This window comes from Anoplophora glabripennis, unplaced genomic scaffold, assembly GCF_000390285.2.
Source record: "Anoplophora glabripennis isolate ALB-LARVAE unplaced genomic scaffold, Agla_2.0 scaffold635, whole genome shotgun sequence".
Classification (NCBI taxonomy): Eukaryota; Metazoa; Arthropoda; class Insecta; order Coleoptera; family Cerambycidae; genus Anoplophora; species Anoplophora glabripennis.
The window spans coordinates 12,452-38,896 of record NW_019416720.1 but is presented as its reverse complement, the minus strand read 5'-3'; the positions used below and the strand labels follow the sequence as shown (position 1 = coordinate 38,896).

Below are 26,445 nucleotides of genomic sequence, written 5' to 3'. Positions count from 1 at the left end.
ATGCGTTGCATTAAAAAAAAATTATGTCATCGCTGCCGTAAGTGGATTATCGAAAAAAAAATTTTTCCACAGAACAAGGTGCCCTGGATCAAATAAAAATCGACGGGTCTCACCGTTTTTCGAAAAAAAAATTGTTTAACGAAAATATGAATTTTATGCAGAACTTTTTTACCACGCTGTATATTCTATTTTTTTCGTGGGCTAATAGATCGAGGTATAGTTTATATACCATGATGCTTCCTCTTCGATGGCTTAAGATAGTTTTGAAGTAACAACTGTGACCAAAAGTGGATTTGCAGTAGTGAACTAACCCCGTGATCAATCAGCAGATCTAAATCCCTTAAATTTTGTATCCTCCTGTCACTTAAAAATATTTGTTTCATTCCACATTCAAATATTAGAACAACATTGGCTTTGGCGTTCCAGCCACCATCGCTTGGTCTGTCTTTCCCGCTCTTCATAACATTTCGGCCATCCTGTATATTCCCGTCCTCGGGAATTCCTTGGCCCTGATCTAGAAACGGAACTTAACGGCAGTATACTGTTTCGAACATATTTATTGTTGAGGATCTGATGTCAAGTTCAAGATAATAATTTAGTCAGCATGAATGTGAAAAGATGTGCTGTGCTTTGCCATTGGTCATTTGATAGATCTATAATTCTGTTACACAATCTGTATACCACGCCCGCAATACGCTTTATTACCGGTACGTCGGGGCAGACGCCTGGCCAGGGCATCCAATCGACATACAAGCAAAAAAGAACGCATTGTCTATTTATACTTCATTCATTTGCATTCTTAAACTCTGAACACATACTCCCTTTATAGTCGTCCTGCCCGACTGTCACCCCCAATATATTGTATGTTTTCGTTGACTATCACAGGTTACCTTTTAAGTCGTCCTGCCCGACTATTACCACCAATATATTGTATGTTTTCGTTGACTATCACAGGTTACCTTTTAAGTCGTCCTGTCCGACTATTACCACCAATATATTGTNCTTTCTTGTCTTGAAGACATGGAAAAGTAAAAGATGATTTATTTTACTAGTTTTTATGACGCATTCATTCCATTAATATAAAAAAAAACTTTAGGCATCGAATTCCAGAGAAATACAGGGTGTCATTAGCATAGCCTTTGTAAGTTTCATATGGATTTTCTAATTTATGTCAAATTTGACATCCGGAGGTAAAAGAGCATAGTCGATGAGAGTAGCTACATTGTTGTCAAACTGGCACGTTTTCAGGTATATAAACGTTTTTAATACTTTTATTTAATATTTGATTTTGTACGCGGAGTGCAAATGGCTCCATCTATCGTGCTGACTTCCTAACTGCGTCATTCAAATGGCTACTAACAGTAGGAAGCGACCTGCTAAAATTTGCCGGGTACTTTGTTGCACGACTGTCGCCAACAGGGCGAAAACAAAATGTTTTTAAATTGCCAGTGTTGCGAGAAACAACTACTCCGCGGGCAGTAGTAACTCCGCTATGCCCCGACTATTTGCGCTCAGCGTACAATGCACCTCTTTGTCCTGAGTATACGATACTATTATAACAGCTGGATCGTTCGTCGGTTGACTCACCTATGACACAATGATAATAACTAATAAGGACTAATAAGTCCGAAACCGGTCTGTGCCTGGTGGGTTAAACTGACGAACGATCCTAGCTGTTGCATTAGGTGTTGCGGAGTAGTTGTTTCTCGCAACACTGGCAATATAAAAACATTTTGATATAGTCTGTAATAGTAAGGAAAATATATCCAAGACTGTGCCGTAAGCCCAATGTATCATTCAAATTTTCCGGTAAATAGTACGTCCCTTTGGCCATATATCCCTTAGTATTAGAGATCCATTAAATCTTGCCATATGCCCTATGTGTTATACAAAGACTTGATTTCCTGGCAAATAGTAATAGACTGTTTCTGACGTATTAAGATCATAGAACATTCCTTTAGCTACTTGTCCCTTACTATTAAAGATCTATTAAATCTTATATCATTGTAATAGTAAGAAACAGCTCTATTCAAATAATATGGTGTTCCATTAAAAAAATAAAGTTTCGCAGAAATGACAATCAGGCATCAATGCAAATTTAATATCAGTCAGATAATCCGTTTTAAAGTTACAGAGGGTCGTGTCATAAAAAAATACCATGTAAATACTCTTGCTCTTTTTTCGTGGAACACTCATTATATACAGGGTGTCCCGGTACTTGATAACATTTAATATATGCAGTGTTTGTGTGCGTTCCTTGAAAAGAGAGCACAAAAGTGAGCAACGTTTATTAAGCAACTGATGGTCTAAATGCTTCTCAATTCCAGAAAATTAATTAAGAAAATTAACCATAATATAATCCAACCCTATGCATCTTGTGCACGTGCATGGCCAGAATGCTTCGGACTCGCTACATGAGTGAAGCGCTTCTCTAATTGGTTGACGTTTCACGTGACGTCCACAATCCAGCAAATCTGATCGTAGGTCAGTACATCTTGTGTTATTTAGTTGTGTTTTGCAGTATTACTTAGCCGACGTATAAACTATTTTCTGATAAAGAACTAGCAGATATGGTATTAATTTAAATAAGACTTGTCGGTTGTATGCTGTCCGTTACCATAACAGACGACAACTTAACAGTAGAACAGTGCAAAAGGCAGATCAAAAGTTACGGGATATCGGGAATGTCCACCTGACATATGAAAGTCGTGAACGGGAAAGGCCGCAATATGTTTTCGACAACGAAGAAAACATCATAAACCTCGTTGAGGAAGATCCGAGCCGCAGTACTCGCGACATTGACCGAGAAGTGAATGTATCTAATAGTACCGTGTGGCGTGTACGACATTAATAACAATGATTTTCAGCCGTGTGTGGAATTTTGTCAGAGGTTTCGACATCAAATAGCGCAAGATCCGGATTTTACAAGCAAGGTGCATTTTACGGATGAATATAGATACGGCATACAAAGGTTCACAACACTCAGTATTGGTGTGATACAAATCCTCACATTGTGACATCTCGGTTTTAGCAACGGTTTTCAGTGAATGTGTGGCGTTTTTCGGTCCGATAGTTTAAATGGTCCTGTTTATTTAGAGTTTTTAGAGTCTTTATTCTTTTAATTTTTGTGTTACTTTTAAACGAGATTTGAATAAATTTCAGCATTTTCGAATACAAAATTTAAACTGTCAAAACCGCCATAAGCGCTTTCGCACTGCAGCGTGTGGCAACTGGCTGCCGCGCTAGGGACGGTTTAAATTTGTTTAAACTTTCATATGATTTTTTTTTCAATTTAAAACGTAATGTTTTAAACAATCAGTTGCTTAGTAACACATTTTCGTGTCCCTATCACCATTTTCAAGACATGTACTCAATAACAGTCTGTAAGGGACTAACTCGGGGACTAAGTACTGTTTAAAGATGTTGTTTGTTTGTAAAAGTTAAATTACTTGTTTAAACACATTTGACTTTGTAGTGGACGTTTAGCTTTGTGTGGGTAGAAATCCTACACAGACAAACTTCTTTAGATATGATATAACACACGTTCTTAAAGTAAATATTCGGATTAAAAAAAAATTGGCTAGACACAGAACATCTTCAATAATTATGTTCCCACAATAGATCCTAAATAATATAACTAGTACGACCATTCTTCATTGTAATTGCGGAAACAAAATTAGACGTGGAATTACAAAATCCATAAAATTGTAACTTTATATTTTATCTGGTTTTATTCAACAATCATAATTTTAAAAATCGTTACTCACAATATATCCTCGTTCTTTTACATTTTTCTTCTCCATTAAATATACGTAATTCACAGAAATTTAAACATCTATTACTTGTTTAATTTATAATGTATAAGGTAATTGCCCCTATAGGAATCTTACGTACAGAAAAAATATTGAGCCTAAATACCTTATTATTACAGTTTTTCCAAGCTCACGTCATCAAATGTACTTATCCATTATAAATGGAGTTACTGAAACTATTACGATAAATGTTCCATTCGATTCCACATGCCTACATTGGAAAATGTATTTTCTTACAATACAATTTAAACATACATAAAAAATAATTTTATGCGGTCCACTTCGGTGTTTTTGTTAATTCTAATAAATTAGAAGCTAATTTTAATGTTTTGTCAATTATTACATTGAAATTAAACTTAATGACCGATTTTAACATTTCTCATTTATTTATCATAATGGTGCTAATAGACTATAAGAAATTAGGGTGAATAAATCACATATAGTTTACAGAAGTAATTATGATAGTGTTTTATAAAAAAAATGAGAAATGTACAAGTTGTACGTTGTGATTAATTTTCCTAGTGTTGCCTCCTTAAGAAAATAATCAATATAAAATGATGTTATCCATAGGCGGACGACAGTAAAAAGAATCAAGTTGATATAAAATTTAGTTATATGTATTTGTTGTTTCAAATAAAAATGAATTCCCTACAAAAGAATGTCTTAATAAACGTAATGAAGTTTAGTTCCTCAGATGTAACCTTATGTACAGATTTTTAATGAAGGTATAAAAATACATTTATTACTAAGAAGAAATATCTCTCAAAACGATGGATGATACTGTTTAAAAAAATTTGAAGTACCTATTTGCTGTTAGATTTTCTTTATAAATGGTCATTTTCATTGACAAATGTCAACAGTAAAAGCATTTGTGTAGGTATAGTTCTGTAATATGAACATTCGTATATGCATTTTTTACATCTTTTAATGTACCTTTAATAAGGAAACATTTTCAGTAGGTAGGTACATCTAGAGTCTAGAGCCACAATCAAACGGAAATTGTTTAACCAAATAAGTCTTTTTTCAATCAGTTAACAGCCAAATCAATTAGGTTTTTTTATTCACATTTTAGACGTATTTTACAATTTCCAGTTTTTGAATTAATAAACCGATCAAAAAATTAGCCCAGTTATATTGTTAGGTGCATTTTAAATACATAAAAAGTTTCTGTAATTTTATTTCTAATGATTTGAATGCTGTTATTAAAAATGTTATTAACTTTGTCCTTTAAAAATGCCCACAAAAATGTATTCGAGGGTGTTAAATCATGACTGTTTGGTGACCATGGAATGGGTTCATTTTTACCGATCCTGCTTGCAGCTTTTATATTTTTATTATTTTTTACATAAAGAAAAAATATTTCAAACTTTTCAGATTCTGTGTAACCCATTTTAATTAAATAATAATACGGACTCACCAAATCCCATATGATTATGCTCGACAGGAAACGTTCTATCCAAGTATGTAAAAATATACAGGGTGTTCCATTTAAACTAACAAGGTTAACATCCGCGGCCATTTTGTTTGGACATAATTTGTTTTTCTACTATTATTTTCGAAAACATCATAAAAAATCGTGCAACGTTTGTATGTCACATTTTTTATAACTCAAAAAACAAAAAGAGGTATTGGGGAGGGGTCAAAATATAGTGAATCACCCTGTACATAGGCCACGGCATGCTTATTTATTATTATTATTACTATTTTTATTGTATAGTATGGTAATAAGTTAGATATAAGGTTATTATGGTTTGTGATTTGCTGTTGTCATGTTCGATTTTTATTCTAATAGTTGGTTGAACTAAATTTTGCTAACAAATTTACTTATTCATTTAAAATTTAAAAGGTTGCCTCAAATATAGCAAATCGTGATAATTTCTTGAACAATTCGAAGTAATAAATTGATAAATACAAAACTCGTTTTATAGGGTACAATGGGGGACAATAACATACCAATGATGTCCACGTTGGATGTTGGTGATAAAGTAGTTACCGGAATTGGCGTCGAAGATGTTGGAGCAGCAATGCAACGATTCGGCTGGCCAGACTATATCATGTTTGTGGGAATGTTACTGATTTGTATTAGCATAGGACTATACTATGCTTTTTCTTACAAATCACAGAATGCTCAGGAATACTTGGTGGGTGGTCGGAATATGAAAGTAGTACCAGTTGCCCTTTCCCTTGTAGCTAGGTCAGTAATTTATATACCACGTTTTAGTTTCAAAAAAAGAGATCAAATGGAAACCCCATTTGTTTTATCCAGAAATAGAAAGAGTTCAGATTTCCGACTGAAATGTTTACTTTTATGGCAAAAGTTGATTAATTTTTTTGACAAATTCTATACAAAGTACTATGGCCATGATTTATGGTCTAATTGTGATTTTGACATTGAGCCCTGGGGTCAAATTTAGGGGTCATTTAAGCTGATTCGAACTGCAGAGGGCCACTAGGGGTTAATCTGATCCAAAATCACATATACATCTCTGAACGTAGAATTTCTTCCTTTTTCCATTTCTTGATAAAACAAATGGGGTTTCCATTTACAATTCTGAAATTGACCTCCAAATGCCCTCTATGTTTGACCTCTGTGTCAAAACCAAGGTCATTTTCGTCATTTTTCATGTTTATTATATTAACATTTTCAATCATTTGCTAAATTGAAACAATGCAGCATTTTTCTAATGTATCATTCAATTTTGGGAATTTTTACTAACATTCATCAATTTCATTTCAATTACGTTTTAAAATATTGGCACCGGTTTCTTTTCTAATATCGAAAAAATAGTCTTCTTTCCAATTTAGTAGCTTTTAATTTGATCGATAATTGTGTTTTTTAAATAATTTGTTGGGTCAAAAATGGTCAATCTCAAATTCCTTCACAAAATTTTTAAATATTAATAATAATAATAATAATAATAATAATAATAATAATAATAATAATAATAATAATAATAATAATAATAATAATAATAATAATAATAATAATAATAATAATAATAATAATAATAATAATAATAATAATAATAATAATAATAATAATAATAATAATAATAATAATAATAATAATAATAATAATAATAATAATAATAATAATAATAATAATAATAATAATAATAATAATAATAATAATAATAATAATAATAATAATAATAATAATAATAATAATAATAATAATAATAATAATAATAATAATAATAATAATAATAATAATAATAATAATAATAATAATAATAATAATAATAATAATAATAATAATAATAATAATAATAATAATAATAATAATAATAATAATAATAATAATAATAATAATAATAATAATAATAATAATAATAATAATAATAATAATAATAATAATAATAATAATAATAATAATAATAATAATAATAATAATAATAATAATAATAATAATAATAATAATAATAATAATAATAATAATAATAATAATAATAATAATAATAATAATAATAATAATAATAATAATATCTCTACTCCTCATTCTAACTACGAGAATTAGCCCAGAAGTCGGAGACTTGTGCGGGAGAGGAGGCGGCATATTATTATTACGCAGGCCGCATTTGCGCCCAGGAACGACTTATGTTGGTAGGCCCTAACCACCATTCAGTGCAGGAATGAGGGAAACCTGGAAAACCTCATTAATTAGGGGGGTGGTCAAATGCCAACCGGTGTCAATCTCTCACATTGACCCAAGCCAACATTCTTCCACCCTACCATACCTCCACAGAGGGTGCCAATCCTCCGTACAAGCATAGCTAATATACGGGCTACCGGCCGCGGGAATCGAACCCGGGCAGAAATTTGCACACGATTAAAGGACTGACGCCTTAAACCGTGCGGCTATCGACCGACAAAGGGCATATTATTTAATTTAAAAAGTCTAGGTAGTATTTTACACGAGAAGATAGAGTAGTAGAATAATTTTAATTGAAAATCGAAAAGAAAAGCTTACGCGAAATATTTTTATTGTATACAATATTATTATTTCTATAAAAACTAAAATACATACAATGTTAAGATATAATTTCGAGAAGACCCCTACGTAAGTTTCTTGGAATTAATAGCATTCGACACCCGAGCTAGAAAGACATTGGCGGCGTGGGGTACACCGTAGCGGCTTGCAGTGCATACTGTGTTTTGCAGTTACAAAGGCGTGTTTCTTTGTATATTCCTTTCTTTGTACCAACGTGTTTATAATTGTAAACACATTTTAATCAAAAAACTCTATTTTATATATATATTTACCTTACATATATTTTAATATTCTGAAAATAACGCAGAAAATTTCAAGGCACGCCCCTGCTGTAAATTGTTACAATAATTCCGATAACAGAACTTTATTGGCTTATTCTATTCTTGGAATTCTATCTCAGCTAATATTGTACGGACTGTATCTAAACTCACAAACTCATTTTACAGTCGATGCAATAAAAGAAATGTATTACTCGTATTTACGCTAAATACAAAATGAAACATTTTATGTTTATAGTTTAACTAATAAAAATAACTACATTTTTCTAAATTTTAATTTTTACTTCCAGTTTTATAAGCGGAATATCTCTGCTAGGAATTCCAACAGAAATTTACGTTTATGGAATACAATATATGTATATAATGGGGGGATTTTTGCTAATGACTTTTGCCATGGGATCGATCTATCTGCCTGTTTTTCACGAGCTTAAATTAACATCAACATATGAGGTTAGTAGAAACATATGAGTATGTACGTATATTTCAATATTTCCCTTTTTCTGAAAACTATACTATTCTTGAAAATAACATTTTAACCTGAGACATTAGTTTGTCTCAAATTTGAGTTACGTATATGACATCCCTTTTATTGTAGGAGTTAGACATATGCAAAAAAAGTGTCAATTTTAAATTTGTTCTCAAATCGTCGTTAATCGTATTTATTCTATATATTTAGAAAAAATTTGAATCTAGTAATGTAGTGTTCCGAATAAAAAATTTCTAATACAGTTTTTAAAAAATTGGCACTTCAAATAATTGTAAAAGGCTTAGGGTTTGCAATTCTCAGTAAACCAGTTTCCGAATGCGCGTATACATAGATTTATTAAAAAAATAAAAATTGAAATTGAATTCCTTTTCGAATCTTGTAAGTTAAGAGTACGTATAAATCGGGACACCCTGTATAATTGCATCTCTATATGCTCTATTTGGGATAGGAATCTGAAACAAAAAAGTTCTCGTCACACTAATAAAAAAGCAATTAATTTGATTTTAGTATCACGAAAGAAGATTTGATCGAAAAGTTAGATTGTTTGGATCATTGCTGTTTACATTTGGAATAATCTCTTGGTTGCCACTAGTGATATATGTCCCAGCTTTGGCTTTTAATCAAGGTAAATCTTCTGCATTATGTATTTTCGTAAACATTTGAGGGAATAAGCTAATATAAATCTGTACATAATTTTCAGTCACTGGAGTGAATGTTCACCTTATCACACCAATAGTTTGTGTGATATGTATGTTCTACACTTCAATGGTAAGACAGAGATCCTTTTTAGTAATAATTAAATACAATAAAAAAAATCGTTAATGTGTACAAAGGAGAATAACAGAGGCATACAGAAACAAAAAAATGGTTTATTTCATGGACGCATAAGATGGACTTATTATATATTTTGTATGTAAAGGTATATAAAGAATTAATCAACCTTTCGGTGAACACCTGAAAACCACCTCCTAAAAAATAAAAATCAAGTCACAAACTCAAATCATGAATTTACAGAGAGGAAGATCCACGAACTCCCTCTATCTCTTTTTTAGTTTAAGACTTGAATCAGCCAATTATAAAATTTTAGCCGATTTTTTTAATTTGACAGTTGATTAGAACTTTGAGTACACAAAATGTGCAATGAGTGTCACGAATGTGATACAGGATACGTTTTTAGGGTTTTGCCCAAGCAGACACCTACCAAATGTGGATCAGTTGATTTTTTCATTTTATTTTGTAGTTCTGAGGGGCGGCAAAGGTTGATTTAGTGTGTGCCCAAAAAGAAACCTTTTGTATGCAAAATTTTGGCTGCATTTAAGATTTAGAGGTAGTTTTTCATGAATTAAAAAAAGGTTAGGTTGTTGAGGCAAAAATACATAGAATGGCTAGAATGAAAGAGCCTCATCCGTAGAACAGCCCACTTTTTCGTTATTGTGTGTGTATAATACTGTACTGTGTGTACTGTGTAATAATCACCAAACAAATTTTTAATTTATTGGATATCGTTCACGTTTTAATATTTTCTTTTAAGTTTAAATTTTAATTATTGTCGTTACTGCAGAATAATACTTTTATATCGAAAGTAGAAGTATTCAGGACTAACAACTATGGAAGATAACGATTTCGTTAAAAATATTTTAGGGTGGATTAAAAGGAGTTGTGTGGACAGATGTAATTCAAATAGTGATTATGTTCGGGGCAATGATTTTGGTGGCCGTAAAGGGCACACTTGATATTGGTGGCTTTAAAACTGTATTTCAAAGGAATTGGGAAAGTGGACGTATAGAAGGTCCTAAGTAAGTGACTATAAGGAATCATATATACAGGGCGTAAATAAGTAAGTGTGAAAACATTAAGATGATTTCTTGTTGAACAAGAAAAGTTATCCTTCTTGTAAAAAAGTCTCGCCATTCCCCTTCCTACGGAATTATGGCCCTTCAAACGCAGAGAGAAAAATTTAGTTGTATTTTTTCCGTAAAAATACTTAAGAGAAAGTTACAAAAATGAAATTAAGTTTGCTTTTCTTATTATTGGAAAGGATTTAGTGGATAATTTCTTGATTCCCGTTTTTCCGCCAATTTTTTAGAAAAACCGATAAATATTGCATTAGAAGGACAGGACACATGCGCACTCCTTCCCAAAGAGGTATTTTCCGTACTTCTTGGAGATGTATGCAGTGGCGGCCCGTGGGTTTGAATACAGGGGGGCGCATTTTGAAAACAGGACGTACATCATAAAAGCTGCGGGGGTGCTCAGCGCCGCATGCGAAAAATTTTAAGGAATTTGAAGGTCATTGTGTTTTGCAAGTACCCCAAAATGAATACTGTCAGTGTGTACAGTAGCTACTTACAATTAGATACAATGCGGGAAATAAAATTCCAACGTGTGGGGGCTGAAGTGGATAATCGATCAACCAACCCAGTTAGGATATAATTATGTAGATTACTGTAATAGTTCATTCTGTATAGTTTTTGAAGTTCCTTTAAAAACATGGGCATCACTAAGATGTTTATCTAAAACGGGATCAATTTTTGCACTATAGTCTATCAGTTCTAAAAATACCCCTTTGTTTACCGAGTCACTTTTTTATTATGTCCATGAAGAGAAAGGTTACATGTACCACATAGTTTTAAGATATTTAAAATTTTTGAAAGAAGCAATCGATTTTTCTTAACTGTTTCGTTATGACTATTTACTATTTATTTGTTCTGCATAAGCACTATTTAAACAAGAAGCAATATTTACTCTTCCTAAAAGTAAAAAACTCACCAACTTATTTTTGTGTTTAGGAGAATTTTCATGTTTCTTAATTTTAATTTCTAAATGTTTCAAGTCANAAAAATCTATTTTATATATATTCACCTTACACATATTTTAATATTCTGAACATAATGCGGAAAATTTCAAGGCACGCCCCTGCTGTAAATTGTTACAGTAGTTCGGATAACAGAACTTTATTGGCGTATTCTTTTCTTGGAATTCTATCTCAGCAAATATTGTACGGACTGTATCTAAACCTACAAGCTTATTTTACAGTCGATGGAATAAAAGAAATGTATTATTTACGCTAGATACAAAAGGAAACATTTTATGTTTATAGTTTAATTGATAAAAACTAAATTTTTCTAAATTTTATTTTTTTTCAGTTTTATAAGCGGAATATCCCTGCTAGGAATTCCAACAGAAATTTACGTTTATGGAATACAATATATGTATATAATGGGGGGATTTTTGCTAATGACTTTTGCCATGGGATCGATCTATCTGCCCGTTTTTCAAGGGCTTAAATTAACATCAACATATGAGGTTAGTAGAAACATATGAGTGATGTACGTATATTTCAATATTTCCCTTTATCTGAAAACTATGCTATTCTTGAAAATAACATTTTAACCTGAGACATTAGTTTGTCTCAAATTTGAGTTACGTATATGACATCCCTTTTATTGTAGGAGTTAGACATATGCAAAAAAGTGTCAATTTTAAATTTGTTCTCAAATCGTCTTTAATCGTATTTATTCTATATATTTCGAAAAAATGAATCTAGTAATGTCGTGTTCCCAATAAAAAATTTCTGATACAGTTTTTAAAAAAATGGCATTTCAAATAATTGTAAAAGGCTTAGGGTTTGCAATTCTCAATAAACCAGTTTCCGAATGCGTGTATACATAGATTTATTAAAAAAAATAAAAATTGAACTTCATTTCTTTTCGAATCTTGTAAGTTAACAGTACGTATAAATCGGGACACCCTGTATAATTGCATCTCTATATGCTCTATTTGGGATAGGAATCTGAAACAAAAAAGTTCTCGTCACACTAATAAAAAAGCAATTAATTTGATTTTAGTATCACGAAAGAAGATTTGATCGAAAAGTTAGATTGTTTGGATCATTGCTGTTTACATTTGGAATAATCTCTTGGTTGCCACTAGTGATATATGTCCCAGCTTTGGCTTTTAATCAAGGTAAATCTTCTGCATTATGTATTTTCGTAAACATTTGAGGGAATAAGCTAATATAAATCTGTACATAATTTTCAGTCACTGGAGTGAATGTTCACGTTATCACACCAATAGTTTGTGTGATATGTATGTTCTACACTTCAATGGTAAGACAGAGATCCTTTTTAGTAATAATTAAATACAATAAAAAAAATCGTTAATGTGTACAAAGGAGAATAACAGAGGCATACAGAAACAAAAAAATGGTTTATTTCATGGACGCATAAGATGGACTTATTATATATTTTGTATGTAAAGGTATATAAAGAATTAATCAACCTTTCGGTGAACACCTGAAAACCACCTCCTAAAAAATAAAAATCAAGTCACAAACTCAAATCATGAATTTACAGAGAGGAAGATCCACGAACTCCCTCTATCTCTTTTTTAGTTTAAGACTTGAATCAGCCAATTATAAAATTTTAGCCGATTTTTTTAATTTGACAGTTGATTAGAACTTTGAGTACACAAAATGTGCAATAAGTCTCACGAATGTGATACATGATGCGTTTTTAGGGTTTTGCCCAAGCAGACACCTACCAAATGCGGATCAGTTGATTTTATTATTTTATTTTGTAGTTCTGAGGGGCGGCAAAGGTTGATTCAGTGTGTGCCCAAAAAGAAACCTTTTGAATGCAGAATTTTGGCTGCATTTAAGATTTAGAGGTAGTTTTTCATGAATTAAAAAAAAGGTTAGGTTGTTGAGGTAAAAATACATAGAATGGCAAGAGTCTCATCCGTGGAACAGCCCACTTTTTTGTTATTGTGTGTGTATAATACTGTACTGTGTGTAGTGTGTAATAATCACCAAACACATTTTTAATTTATTGGCTATTGTTCACGTTTTAAGATTTTATTTTAAGTTTAAATTTCAATTATTGTCGTTACTAAAATACTTGTATATCGGAAGTAGAAGTATTCAGGACTAACAACTATGGTAGATAAGGAGTTCGTTAAAAATATTTTAGGGTGGATTAAAAGGAGTTGTGTGGACAGATGTAATTCAAATAGTGATTATGTTCGGGGCAATGATTTTGGTGGCCGTAAAGGGCACACTTGATGTTGGTGGCTTTAAAACTGTATTTCAAAGGAACTGGGAAAGTGGACGCATAGAAGGTCCTAAGTAAGTGATTACAAGGAATCATATATGCAGGCTGTAAGTAAGTAAGTGCGAAAACGTTAAGATGATTCCTTGTTAAAAAATATGGAGAACAAAATGAAATTACATCTGCGTTTCGTATTATCGGAAGGGATTTAGTGGATAATCTCTTGATCTCCGCTTTGTGTTGCAATGGGAGGAGGTTTATAGGGGAAGTCATTTTTTTAGAAAAACTAATAATTATCGTAACTGCTGCTGAGAAACTATAGTATTTACGGAGTCAAATTTGTTAGAAATTAAGCTATCTAAAAGAGATTTTTAAATGGTCATAATGGCGATAGGAAACTTTCTAGAAGATGCTGTTTCGACAGTAAGAAAGGTATAACTAATTTCGTTTTTTCTCCATGTTTAAGGAAAAAAAATATTAAAAAATTAAATTTTTCTGTCTCTGAAGGGCCATACATCCACGGGGAGATATTTTTTTAGCACATAAAAGTCCCCTCTCTTAATTTTCAAAGAAGAATCATCTTGATATTTTCAAGCCTCTTTATTTGCACGCCATATAATTAAAACGCCTTTTTAATTAAATTTTTAAAAATTTTTAGCATTAGAACAAGAGAAAGTTAAAAACATTCTCAGTGCACAATAAATTATATTGCGTGTTTCTTTACCCTTATAAGAGATATCTAATTTATTGTTCGCTGAGCTGAAGTTACTCGACAAACTATTTTTGTTTCTCTTTTATCTAAAGCCAGAATAAGCTTTTTGAAAAATTATATAAACTGTGAGGTAAATGATGATTAAAAATAAAAGCTTTTAGTTTTGATTTAGATCCACTTTCAAGGCATACGATTTGGTCTTTGGTTCTTGGGGGTAGCGTGTATTGTTTGCAAACAGCATCTGTAAATCAAAGTATGATTCAGCGGTATTTAGCTCTACCTTCGCTACAATCAGCAAAAAGGTATGGTACGATATTTTAATTTAGCGAAATGATCTATTTCTTTAGAAATCTATATTAAAAGGAATTAAATAGTTCACATTTTAAAATAATTTAGATTTTTACGGACAGCATGCGGTAGTCTTAAAATATCTAAAGTATGGAAAATATAATTATAGTGTTACTCACAGTAACTGTAAATACATTCAAAGATAGAACGTGAAAAATGTTGCAAATATGAAAACATTATTATGAAGATTTCATTCAAACGGAATCCGTAGATTGACGTACTTTTAAGCAGAAGATTCCAAAATATTTCTAAAATTGGTTAACTATTTTAACAATGGAACTGGAATTCTATATATATTCTATATTTTTTCCCTGGGCTCCTGTAACTTATAAACTGATAATAATAATTGGACGCGCGTTTATAAGGCAAATTTGTAACATTTGAGATCTTTCTCTAATCTTTTTGGGCCTTCTGTGAATCACCCTGTTTTCTAGAGGTATAGATTTCTCATTCATTTTACGTAAAATTAATAGAATGCCAGCACATTTATAGATTTCAGTTTTGATTATTTAATTTTTATGCAGTTATCGAATTACTCCTTGACACGAATACATTTTTTATCTTTTGCAGCCTTGGCGACTTAGTAAATTGTATTTTAAAGTAATTTTCTAGTATCTTATTAGCGAAACAATAAAAAACGTCTGTTTAACTTCCCTTGAAGCTGTTCAATAATTGCTACCAGAAAAGTTATTTAAATTTACAGCTATTTTGACGTGTTACAGGGCTCTTTGGGTGTTTTTCATCGGCGTATTGTTGATACTTTGCTTGTGTTCTTATTGTGGAATGCTCATTTACGCTACTTTCTACAAATGTGATCCACTTACAACAATGGTAAGGCAACTTAAAAATCAAAAGCATATTTTTTATGAAGAATTTTAGCTTGCTAGGGAAAAGGACCAGCTTCTACCGCTACTAGTTATGGATATCCTTGGAGATGTGCCTGGACTTCCGGGGGTAATCGTAGCCGGAATATTCAGTGCCGCTTTGAGGTGATTATTTCTATTTTATTGGTATCGATACAACTTTATAAAGCGTTAGTGTACAAAAATAATTAGCTAATAAAAATCTATTTGCGTGTACGAATTTCAAAAAATTTAACCCGTGATCTCAAATAAGCTAAAATGAAGTATCTCTATTAAAGTTGCTTAATTTAACTGCTAAATGGTGTCATATTAAATTTTTTTGTTTTTTTTTAATAACAGATTTGGTACAACTTTTTGACATAGTGATCTAAGGAAATAATATGTTTATATTTTTTACGAGTGACCTTATACCTACAATTTTTATTTAATCATAGAGGTATAGACTTACTTCGAGTGTTTTTCTGTTGTACATTTGTTTGTATTTCTAACAGTTTTCGCGTAATCATTTATTTTATTAGTGATCACCTACGCATTTTCGACGAAAAGTGTGATTTATTTGGTAATAAGAAGAAAATAAGTTCGGAATTTTACAATCGAATGATTTGTCGTATTCCAAGTCTCGTCTGAATTTTGAATTTCATCCAACTTTCGAATTTGACCAATAAATAAATAAATTGGCCAATAATTTGGCCAATAAATAGAGCAAAAAAAAAGGTTATGTCTTGACAAAATTACTTACAGCATACCACCTGTGACATCTTTTAAAAGACAATCCATAGATATACTCTGATGTGTTTTCTACTCGCAACTCTCATTGATTCATTTGTTATTAACATTTTAGTGCGAAAAAAGCGTTTTTTTTTAGTTTTTTCTTATAAAACCAAAACAACTAGGGCAATCTCAATTTCGTAAATGGAAAAGTTGTAGGAAATTAAATTTCGAAGAAAATGAGAGGTCGAGCGAATCAATCGGTTGATAAAAACCGGAGAAAATCCGGAGAAACCGAAAAATTCATTACTTTGTCATTTATGAAGAATAAGAGCTGAAATATGGCACAGAAGTAGATATCAACTTTAAGTGTGTAAAAGGCAGGCGCTGTCGGACCATTAGTTTTTGCGTAATTACAATTTCAAATTTTGTATGCATTTTCTTGCCGGGAGTCTGCTTGCGTTAAAAATGGTCCGATTTTAATTCTAATACCGGTTTTCAAAGTAAAATACTATAAAACGTATATTTCAAGTTTTCGTTAAAATGCAGCGAAATGGATGAAACTTGAACCGAATTTTCCGGTTTTTCCGGGTTTTCTCCGGTTCTAATCAACCGATCGAATCGGTCAACCTCTCATTTTCTTTGAAATTTAATTTCCTACACTTACGGAATTGAGATTGCTCTAGTAGTTTTGGTTTTATAAGCAAAAAACTAAAAGAACGCGTTTTTTTTTCACTAAAATGTTAATAACAAATTAATCAATGAGAGTTGCGAGTCGAAAACACATCAGAGTATATCTATGGGCTGTCTTTTAAATGATGGCACAGGTGGTATGCTGTTAGTATTTTTGTCACACAAAAAACCCATAGCCTACTACAAAGCCGCTTTTAAAACTCTTACGCGCCAGCCAGAAGTAGTTGTCGATACTTGAGGGTACCTAATCGACCATCCTAAATTGAAATTAACACCCACGTTTCGAATTCAATCGTTGCCGTCGGAACGGTTTACAGAGTAGCCAATACCCCCAGTAAACGACATCAGGAGAACTGTTAGCAAAGCGACCGCTGACAACACTCGAGGAACGCCCAACATTTCACTGTAGTTTTGAATTTTTTGGTGAAAAAGCTAAGCATGCTACGAAATTTGAGTTGAGACACGACACAGAGTTGCCTTGCATAAATTTAGACTGACCACAATATTCCACGATGGGAAAGTCAACAGCCTTGAATCGCCCGAATCGGGAGAGGGCAGATGTCAGAATCCAAATCGAACAGCAATTCCCGAGAATCGGCGAACCGTCCGGAACTATTAGACGGAGAGATTGGTGTCAAAATCCCCCGTGAACGGACTAATGGCCAATTTTGTTTTTTAATGTGTTGGTCGTATGTTGAATAACAGGGTTTCAGAGTTTGCTGACACCTCTTGTGGGGCAGGGGTTGGGGGTGCGGGGGAAAATACGAAAATTACCCCGCGTTCAGATTAATGTCAGCAACTCATAAAATATATTCTAGACCTAGACCATCGTGGGAGTACGAAAATAAAAGTTGCTGACAGCTTAGTTGGGGCAGGGGCGTTTAAAACGGGGTAAATTGTACTACTTACCGAGCGCGCAAGCTGCGTGCGGGAAATGCGTATATAATCTGGGCGAATTAGGTTTTATTTTCAAAAGTCGGACTTAACTCGAATTTTATGGGCTAAAATATTCACAGAAGAAAAGTCTAAATTTGTCTATTTGTAGAGGTCGAACGTCATATTGTTTACAACAAAAGAAAAAAAATTATTGCTCTTTTTGTTTTTCGCTTATATCTCCGAAAATGACATGAGGTATACTTATCGATTTTATTCCTGAGGAAATTTGCTACAAATATAGGTTTTTGTCAAAGCTCGCAAAAAAAATTTTACATTGCAAAATTAGCAGTGAAAAAAAATGAGCAAAATTTTCAGAATTAAATAAAAAGAACTTTGACTGAAATTAGATGAAACTACAGGAAAAGATAACTGTTGGGGTGCTCAACAAATATCCGCAATTCGGACCCCGAATTTCAAAATGGCGGCCTATTGCAAAATTATAAAGTTGAAAACGCGAGCGCGTATATTTTCTGCCCGAGATATCGAAATTTTATAGAAAAGGTTCGAAAGGTAATTACATTATCTCGCGTCTGTGCAAATTTCAGATTTTTAAGTTGCAAAATAAAAAAGTTATTAACAAAAAAACAAAAAAAAAACATGGTAACTAGGGTCCTTATCTCGGCAATTGTTTAATATACAGATTTCAAATCAATTGCATCAAATAGCGCTTAAAAAAATATATTTTTAATACTAAAAAAGACAACTTTCTTTAGCAATACAATTCATTAAATACAATATGGTAGAATTGAATGTACATAATTTACGCGGTAAGTGTAACAGTTAATTTTGATACCATATTTTATACATCGACCTCTTCTGAGCACGGTAAATTTTCATTCATTCATCATTTTTTTTTTCAAAGAAATAATTGACTTTTGTTTTTATATACGTAAAAAGACCTCCTTACTTTTCAAAATATCGAAAGCACAATGAAATTACAAAATAAAACGTGAAAAGTCAATAAAAATGTATTTTTGTGGAACTGGCGATGACTTTCACAGACTTTTGCTTACACCACTCGAAAGAGCGGAAAAAAATAAGTTGATTAAAAAAAAGCAACCCGGTAGCGGCTTTCTAAATGCCACAATCCATTTGTTAAGTAAGAATTTTGAGAAGTTGAGGGCAGCACGGGCACTATGACGTCACAGCCCTCCCTTCTCCTGACTACTGTTCAGCCGCGCGGATCACGTTGTCTTTAACGAACGTTTACTTGGTCACTTCTTGGTCGAATCCATTCAAAAAAATTCAAATAAAGGAAGTCTTCTACTTTACAACGACACCAAGTTTACTCCAAAATATTAAATAGAATAGCCAAAATACCGTTTAAATAAAAAAAATTATCTTGGTTTCTATTGGTCGGATCGAGACGCTCTTTTTTTTCTTAATTCTTGTTTTTTAAGCACTATTTGATGTAATTGGTTTGAAATCTGTATATTAAACAATTGCCGAGATAAGGACCCTAGTTACCGTTTCTTTTTTGGTTTTTTGTTAATAACTTTTTTATTTTGCAACTAAAAATCTGAAATTTGCACAGACGCGAGATAATGTAATTATCTTGCGAACCTTTTCTACAAAATTTCGATATCTTGACTTGGGCAGAAAATATACGCACTCGCGTTTTCGTATATAATTTTGCAATAGGCCGCCATTTTGAAATTCGGGGTCTGAATTGCGGATATTTGTTGAGCACCAACAGTTATCTTTTCCTGTAGTTTTATCTAATTTCGGTCAATTTTGTTCTTTTTATTTAATTCTGAAAATTTTGCACATTTTTTTCACTGATAATTTTGCAATGTAAAAAAATTTTTGCGAACTTTTGCAAATGCTTGTCTTTGTAGCAAATTTCCTTAGGAAGAAAATCGTTAAGCATACCTCATGTCAATTAGAGGCTTATTTTCGGAGATATAAGTGAAAAACAAAAAAGAGCAATAATTTTTTTTTTCTTTTGTTATAAACAATATGACGTTCGACCTCCACAAATACACAAATTTAGACATTTGTTCTGTGGACTTTTACTTAATTTTAAGCCCATAAAATTCGAGTTAGGTCCGAGTTTTGAAAAAAAAACCTAATTCGCCCAAATTATACAGGGTGTCTCATAATTAGCTGCCAACCCTGAACAGGCCGATTCTATGATCAAAACTAAGTAAAAAAGTTCATATGAACATGGGTCCGGAAATGCTTCCTAAGGGCACAGGGACCCATTGAAGAGGGAGGAATGGAAATCATTTTTTTGCAATATCTCTCAATCGCGTTGTGATAAATGAATGAAATTTGGTATACACAGCTAAATTTTGATGAGCAATTTGATGGACTAATCCATTTATTTCCACAAGGTCCATTGGGGTGGGTACGGGGGGGCCCTTGGTACTTTGCGTGTGTAACTTTTTCATCTTTGACTTTTTAACAAATTGGACAGCAAATTCCGTTTTCCCGAACTGTTTTACGTTAAAAAGGTACTCTTGTTTCAAATCGTTATCTTTAACGGTTTCTGAGAAAATCGCTCTTGAATTAATCCCACTTTGGTCAATTTCATAGTAATTTAAACAAAAAAAATTTTTTTGTTTAAATTTAATCTAATTTTAATAAAAAAATAATAATAAAAAATTAAATTAAATAAAAATTAATCCTTTAAATGGAAAAGAGAGGAAAGGAAAATTATTATTATTATTTTTTGTTTAAATTACTATGAAATTGACCAAAGTGGGATTAATTCAAGAGCGATTTTCTCAGAAACCGTTAAAGATAACGATTTGAAACAAGAGTACCTTTTTAACGTAAAACAGTTCGGGAAAACGGAATTTGCTGTCCAATTTGTTAAAAAGTCAAAGATGAAAAAGTTACACACGCAAAGTACCAAGGGCCCCCCCGTACCCACCCCAATGGACCTTGTGGAAATAAATGGATTAGTCCATCAAATTGCTCGTCAAAATTTAGCTATGTATACCAAATTTCATTCATTTATCACAACGCGATTGAGAGATATTGCAAAAAAATTATTTCCATTCCTCCCTCTTTAATGGGTCCCTGTGCCCTTAGGAAGCATTTCCGGACCCATGTTCATATGAACTTTTTTACTTAGTTTTGATAATAGAATCGGCCTGTTAAGGGTTGGCAGCTAATTATGAGACACTCTGTATACGCATTTCCCGCATGCGCACGCAGGTTGCGCGCTCGGTAAGTAGTACATTTTACCCCGTTTTAAATGCCCCTGCCCCAACTAAGCTGTCAGCAACTTTTATTTTCGTACTCCTACGAAGGTCTAGAATATATTTTATGAGTTGCTGACATTAACCTGAACGCGGGGCGATTTTCGTATTTACCCTCGCACCCCCAACCCCTGTCCCGCAAGGGGTGTCAGCAAACTCTGAAACCCTGTTATGCAACATACGGCCAACACATTAAAAACAAATTTGGCCATTAGTCTGATCACGGGGGATTTTGACATCAATCTTTTAGACTATATGGTCAAACGTCCACTCATGAACTTTGTAGTTCAATAACCAAAGCAGAAGTTTCTCCCCAGTGTTGCCTTTCGATACCCTGAAATCGTTTCCGCTTATTTAGAAGGAAGTAAGTCCAAAGGCTGTACAGTTTTTCCGAAGTCAGTTGAACATGTATAAAAACGCCAAGCAATAAAATTTAATGAGTGCGTCCCTAAAAATGTTTTCTGCTAAAGGTAAAAAATTATAATAATTTGTATATTATAATGTGTAGAAAATTTCTATTATGTGTTCATTTGGTATATAATTTTATTAGGTATATTGATGGTAAATTTCGTTTAGTCCGTTTCAAAAGGTCTCTAAAATACCATGTTGTAATAATATTAGTAAACAAAATATCCCTCTTATTTCTCCCCTTCGCAATTGTAATATGAATCATTAATGGAAGGTGCCTATAATAAATTAAAATTACCTGAATCATACCAAATTCCGCATTGATGCACTGCACTGCTAGGCCATTTTTTCACAACTGAATCTATGACCAGGTCGCCCAGTGCGGCTGTGTTTGTGCCGCGTTTGCCCGCGTACTCATTCTTCAACTGTGCGAGCAGATTTGTATGGCTAAATGAATATGGTAACAACTTTTTCAAATATTTCAATACCGAGTTGTTCCGTCAGCGACCGAATCTGGTACATCCTGCCAACCTCTTGGTTCTTCAATTGAGATCGGAAAGACGATACTAAGGATTCCACGCGATAGGTCCAAAAACCTGAAAATACAAAAATAGGTTTTTCTGATTCGTTGATCAAATTTCAACTTTAACTACATAGTTGCACTATATACAGTGAGAGCGGTATGTCCCTCGAAATGTCAACCTAAACCGACGATGTGGCAAGCAACCCGGAAATTGTTCTTCCCAGCTATTTTTATATAATATTAAATTTAAAATAATGGTTTACTTATTTCTTAACAATTTCTGTTTGCTTTAAGTGTGGTAGTTAAAAATCGTGTTTTCTTATTTGCAAAATGTGATTATTCTTCCTTTTTGACTAAACCTCGTATTTAAACATTTGTTGAGTTCAGAACAATTTTGTTAAATACAGTTTTTAACGAAAACAAAAATTAAAGGCACTTTGCTTAGGGAACACATTTAGAAATTTTTTGGACGCCCTCTATGTTTTATTACATATCATGGCTTCCCAAGATATGCAAAACTTATTCAAGAATAACGTTTTCTCGAAAAATCAACAATAAAAAAGTTTACAAAAGTGCGGTACCCCATTCGGGGACACACTGTATAATGCGCTACTTTAGTTTTAATATAAAAATATATTTCAAACATTTGCAATAATGAATAAACTTTTTTCAATTCAGTACTTTGTTAAAACTTTGTTGCTGGCAAGACCTAGATCAGCGATCTATCGTACAATCGACTCAGGTCTGTGGCAAAAATCCTAAAGGATAAAGCTAAGCTTATAGTACACACTTTATAGAACGAGAAATATTTGAAATCAGTGCAATATTTTTTTTCACTGAATTATGTCGTTAAAAAAAATCATTTATGTTTCTGAATTCCGGAATTATTTCATTATTATTATCAAATAAATCAACTTCAAATTTTCTGTGACAACTTTATTTTAAAAACAATACAAATCTTTATTAAGAATTACTTTTTTCCATAAAATGAGAAATAAATATTTCGACCTGATATAATAATAATAATAATATGCCTTTATTTTCATATAAAACAAATCATTGAACATAATCATATAAATGGCGACGAGATCTAGCAGAGCTATTCATTCTAACCGCCCGTTTTACAAAAAAAAATACATAAATATATATACACAGAGTAAATAAACACTACTGTTTTAAGGGTAACAATGTGTTTCTTAATTGCTGTTTTAAAACTAGTCACAGTGGAACAAGAGGTAACATTTACAGGTAAAGAATTGTAAAGTTTTACAGCATTGTAACTAAAAGAGCGTTGAAACATTGCAGAACAGTGTCTTGGCATGACAAATTTGTTACAGTGACGAGTAATTCTATGATGCGTGTTTGCACCACGAATTAATTTATCACGCAAATAGTAAGGTTGTTCCCAAGTGATAACCTTGTATATTAATGTAGCCAAATGTACAATAAATCTCTCATCCAATTTTAACCAATTAGAAGAATCAAAAAGTGGTGTAATATGATCATACTTTCGCACACCATAACAGAATTTTAGACAAGCATTTTGTAATTTCTGAAGGCTGTTTTTGTCTTTAACAGTAAGTGCTGGCCAGTATAGAATATCGCAGTATGCTAGAGTTGAGAGAATTAATGTGTCAGTCAGTTTAAGTTTAATTTCAACTGATAGATAATCTTTATGCATGTAGAGCATTTTGAGTTTATAATAACACTTCTGTAACAAATGTGCCACATGTGTCTCATACCTTAGACGAAAGTCGACATATACACCCAGATTTTTTACACATGTCGTGGAAATTAGGTCAACTCCATTTATTTTGATTTTGAAATTATTATTGTTATGCAGTTCCTGACTGCCAAATATTATTAGCTGGGATTTTGTTTCATTTAAGACTAAACCATGACATTCTGATACTTCAGCAATTTTATTTAAATCTTCATTAATGTTATTTGCAGCCACATGTGAGTTTGTTAAAGAAAAAGAATAATAAATTTGCATATCATCTGCGTACTGATGTGAATTACAAAATGAAAAAAACTTAGAAAAATCAGCAGTATATAAAGCAAAAAGCAGAGGCCCCAAAATACTTCCTTGAGGCACACCTCTATTTAACATAACATAATCTGAAAAAGAATTACCGAAACTGACTCTCTGTTTGCGACCTTCTAGGTAACTGGACATAAATTTTAACGCGTTCTCATCTAATCCGAAGTATTTAAGTTTTAAGTGAAGAATTCTATGATTTAAGGTATCGAAAGCCTTACTATAATCCAACAGTATCAAACATGTATTTAATTTATTGTCTGATGCACGAAATATATCATCCGTAACATGTAACAAAGCTGTTGATGTACTGTGTAAAGAACGAAAACCCGATTGCGCAGGAGGAATAACTTTATTACTAAGAAAAAATTCACTTAATTGTGCATACACAACCTTTTCCAGTATCTTTGATATAGTAGGCAAAATACTAATTGGACGAAACTGATTTGTTTGAGAGGGATTATTTACTTTAGGTATGGGTATAATATTAGCATTTTTCCAAAAAGATGGAAATTTAGCTGATACAAGACAGCTGTTCACGATATTTGTGATATAGCTAGTATGTATGTATGTATGTATGTATGTATGTCGGAGGGTGGTGGAATTGTCTTCCACCGGCACTTGTACACCCTCCTTCATTACTCGAGTACTTTTCTTCAAACCATCTTATTTACTACACGGATGGCTTGGTGGCAAAGTCTCGTACAGTTAATGTATGATAGCATGGTCTTGAGTTACAGAGATTTCTTGCTCTGTTCTCATTACCATTTATCCGGGACCACACGCGTGCGACAAATGTTGGGCGACCCAGGTCTCTTAGTAGGCTGCCACAGCCACGTGTCCCCGAGCCTGCCTTAGGTCACCCATCCAAATTCCGGCCCACGTCCGTGATGCTTGACTCGGCAGATCGCAATCCGCCGGCCAAGACACCCGGCTAGGCGGTCCCCTGATATAGCTAGTAAGAAAAGGTGTAACTAATAAGATCATCTTGAAATTTATGCCATCTGTGCCAGTAGAGTTAGATTTAATTTGCGATAATATTTTTTTGATACATTCTTCAGTCACTAATGTGAATTGAAACTTAATATTTGAAAATTTTTTATTAGAATAGGTGTTAGTAATAAAATTATTGTTATTTGAACTTAGAGAAGGTATGCTATTAACAGAATACTTATTAAAAGCTGATGGACTACTAATATCGCCTGGGTAATCATATGGAACAGAATTTAGGTATATTTAAATACCTCAAAGTGCGCCAAAACCACTTTGGATCAACCGCAAATTTATGTCGAAGAAAAGCCTTCTTTTCATTTCGTACCGCCATTGTGACAAAATTCCTAAGTTCTTTGTATTCCTTCCAGGCATTCTCCGTTCTGTGTTTTTTAAATCTAGATAGAGCCTTATTTCGTAGCATCATCATGAATTTAAGATTATCAGTTAATCAAGGGGCCGGTAACTTAGTAAAACGAGATGTCTTAATCGGGGCATGCGCGGCGTCAAAGATTACTTTTAGATTATTATTTAAACAATTTACTTTCTCATCTACATCATTGAAATTATACATTCCAATTTATACTCATTAAGTCTCTCATAAAATTATTATAATCAAAATTAGAGTAATCACGGTAAGTACGAAAATTTGCACGAGGCCTCACTTTCTTAATTTTTAAATTACAAATTGCTATACAATGGTCAGAAATATTATCCATCTCAACAACATCGCTACTCACCGGTAAAATTGGACAAGAAGAAACTATTATATCTAGCAAAGTTTTTGTGCGATTGGTAATACGTGTAGGTTTAGTAATCACTTGCAATAAATTATACTTATTTAAAAATTTTGTCAAATAGCGAAAACTATTACTGTCTTTATTTAAAAAATCAACATTTATATCCCCACCAAAAAGAATATAATCAAAACATGGCAAAAAACTAACAATGGTATTTTCAAGCTCATCTATACAGTTACTTAGATTGACATCAGGAGGTCTATATAATGATCCCAAGCAAAATGTTTTACCTTCTATTTTTACACTGATCCAAATTTGTTCAAGCTGACTATTAGAAGGTGGTATAGCTAAAATATTAAATTTTAAGGAGTTTTTTACATAAAAGGCAACACCACCACCTCGTCCATTTCTATCCTTCCTAATTAAGTTATATCCAGGTACAGTTACCAGACTGTCTGCAATATTTACATGTAGCCAAGTTTCAGATAAACCTAAAATATCCAGTTGCTCCGCTGTGACAAATTCCGAGAATATATTAAAATTAGAAACCAAAGAACGTGTATTGAAATGAGAAAAAGTAAAGTATTCTTTTTCGTTTAACATGAAAAACTGTGTAATACAGAACCCCGTCCACCTGCATAATACAAAAAGAAAAAAA

At 32.5% G+C, this 26,445-nt stretch overlaps 1 protein-coding gene across 1 annotated transcript in view; it reads left to right on the top strand.

Annotated features, from left to right (window-relative positions):
* Positions 1–26,445, top strand: part of LOC108910900 (sodium-coupled monocarboxylate transporter 1-like) — a gene marked incomplete at its 3' end in the record, with an annotated part of 34,343 nt that overhangs the window by 1,733 nt on the left and 6,165 nt on the right. The window contains exons 2-9 of the mRNA XM_018715647.2: positions 5,741–6,006; positions 11,715–11,874; positions 12,417–12,534; positions 12,610–12,677; positions 13,539–13,693; positions 14,490–14,630; positions 15,399–15,507; positions 15,556–15,665. Coding sequence (XP_018571163.2) covers positions 5,747–6,006; positions 11,715–11,874; positions 12,417–12,534; positions 12,610–12,677; positions 13,539–13,693; positions 14,490–14,630; positions 15,399–15,507; positions 15,556–15,665 — 1,121 coding nt within the window. The remainder of the gene's footprint in view (positions 1–5,740; positions 6,007–11,714; positions 11,875–12,416; positions 12,535–12,609; positions 12,678–13,538; positions 13,694–14,489; positions 14,631–15,398; positions 15,508–15,555; positions 15,666–26,445) is intronic.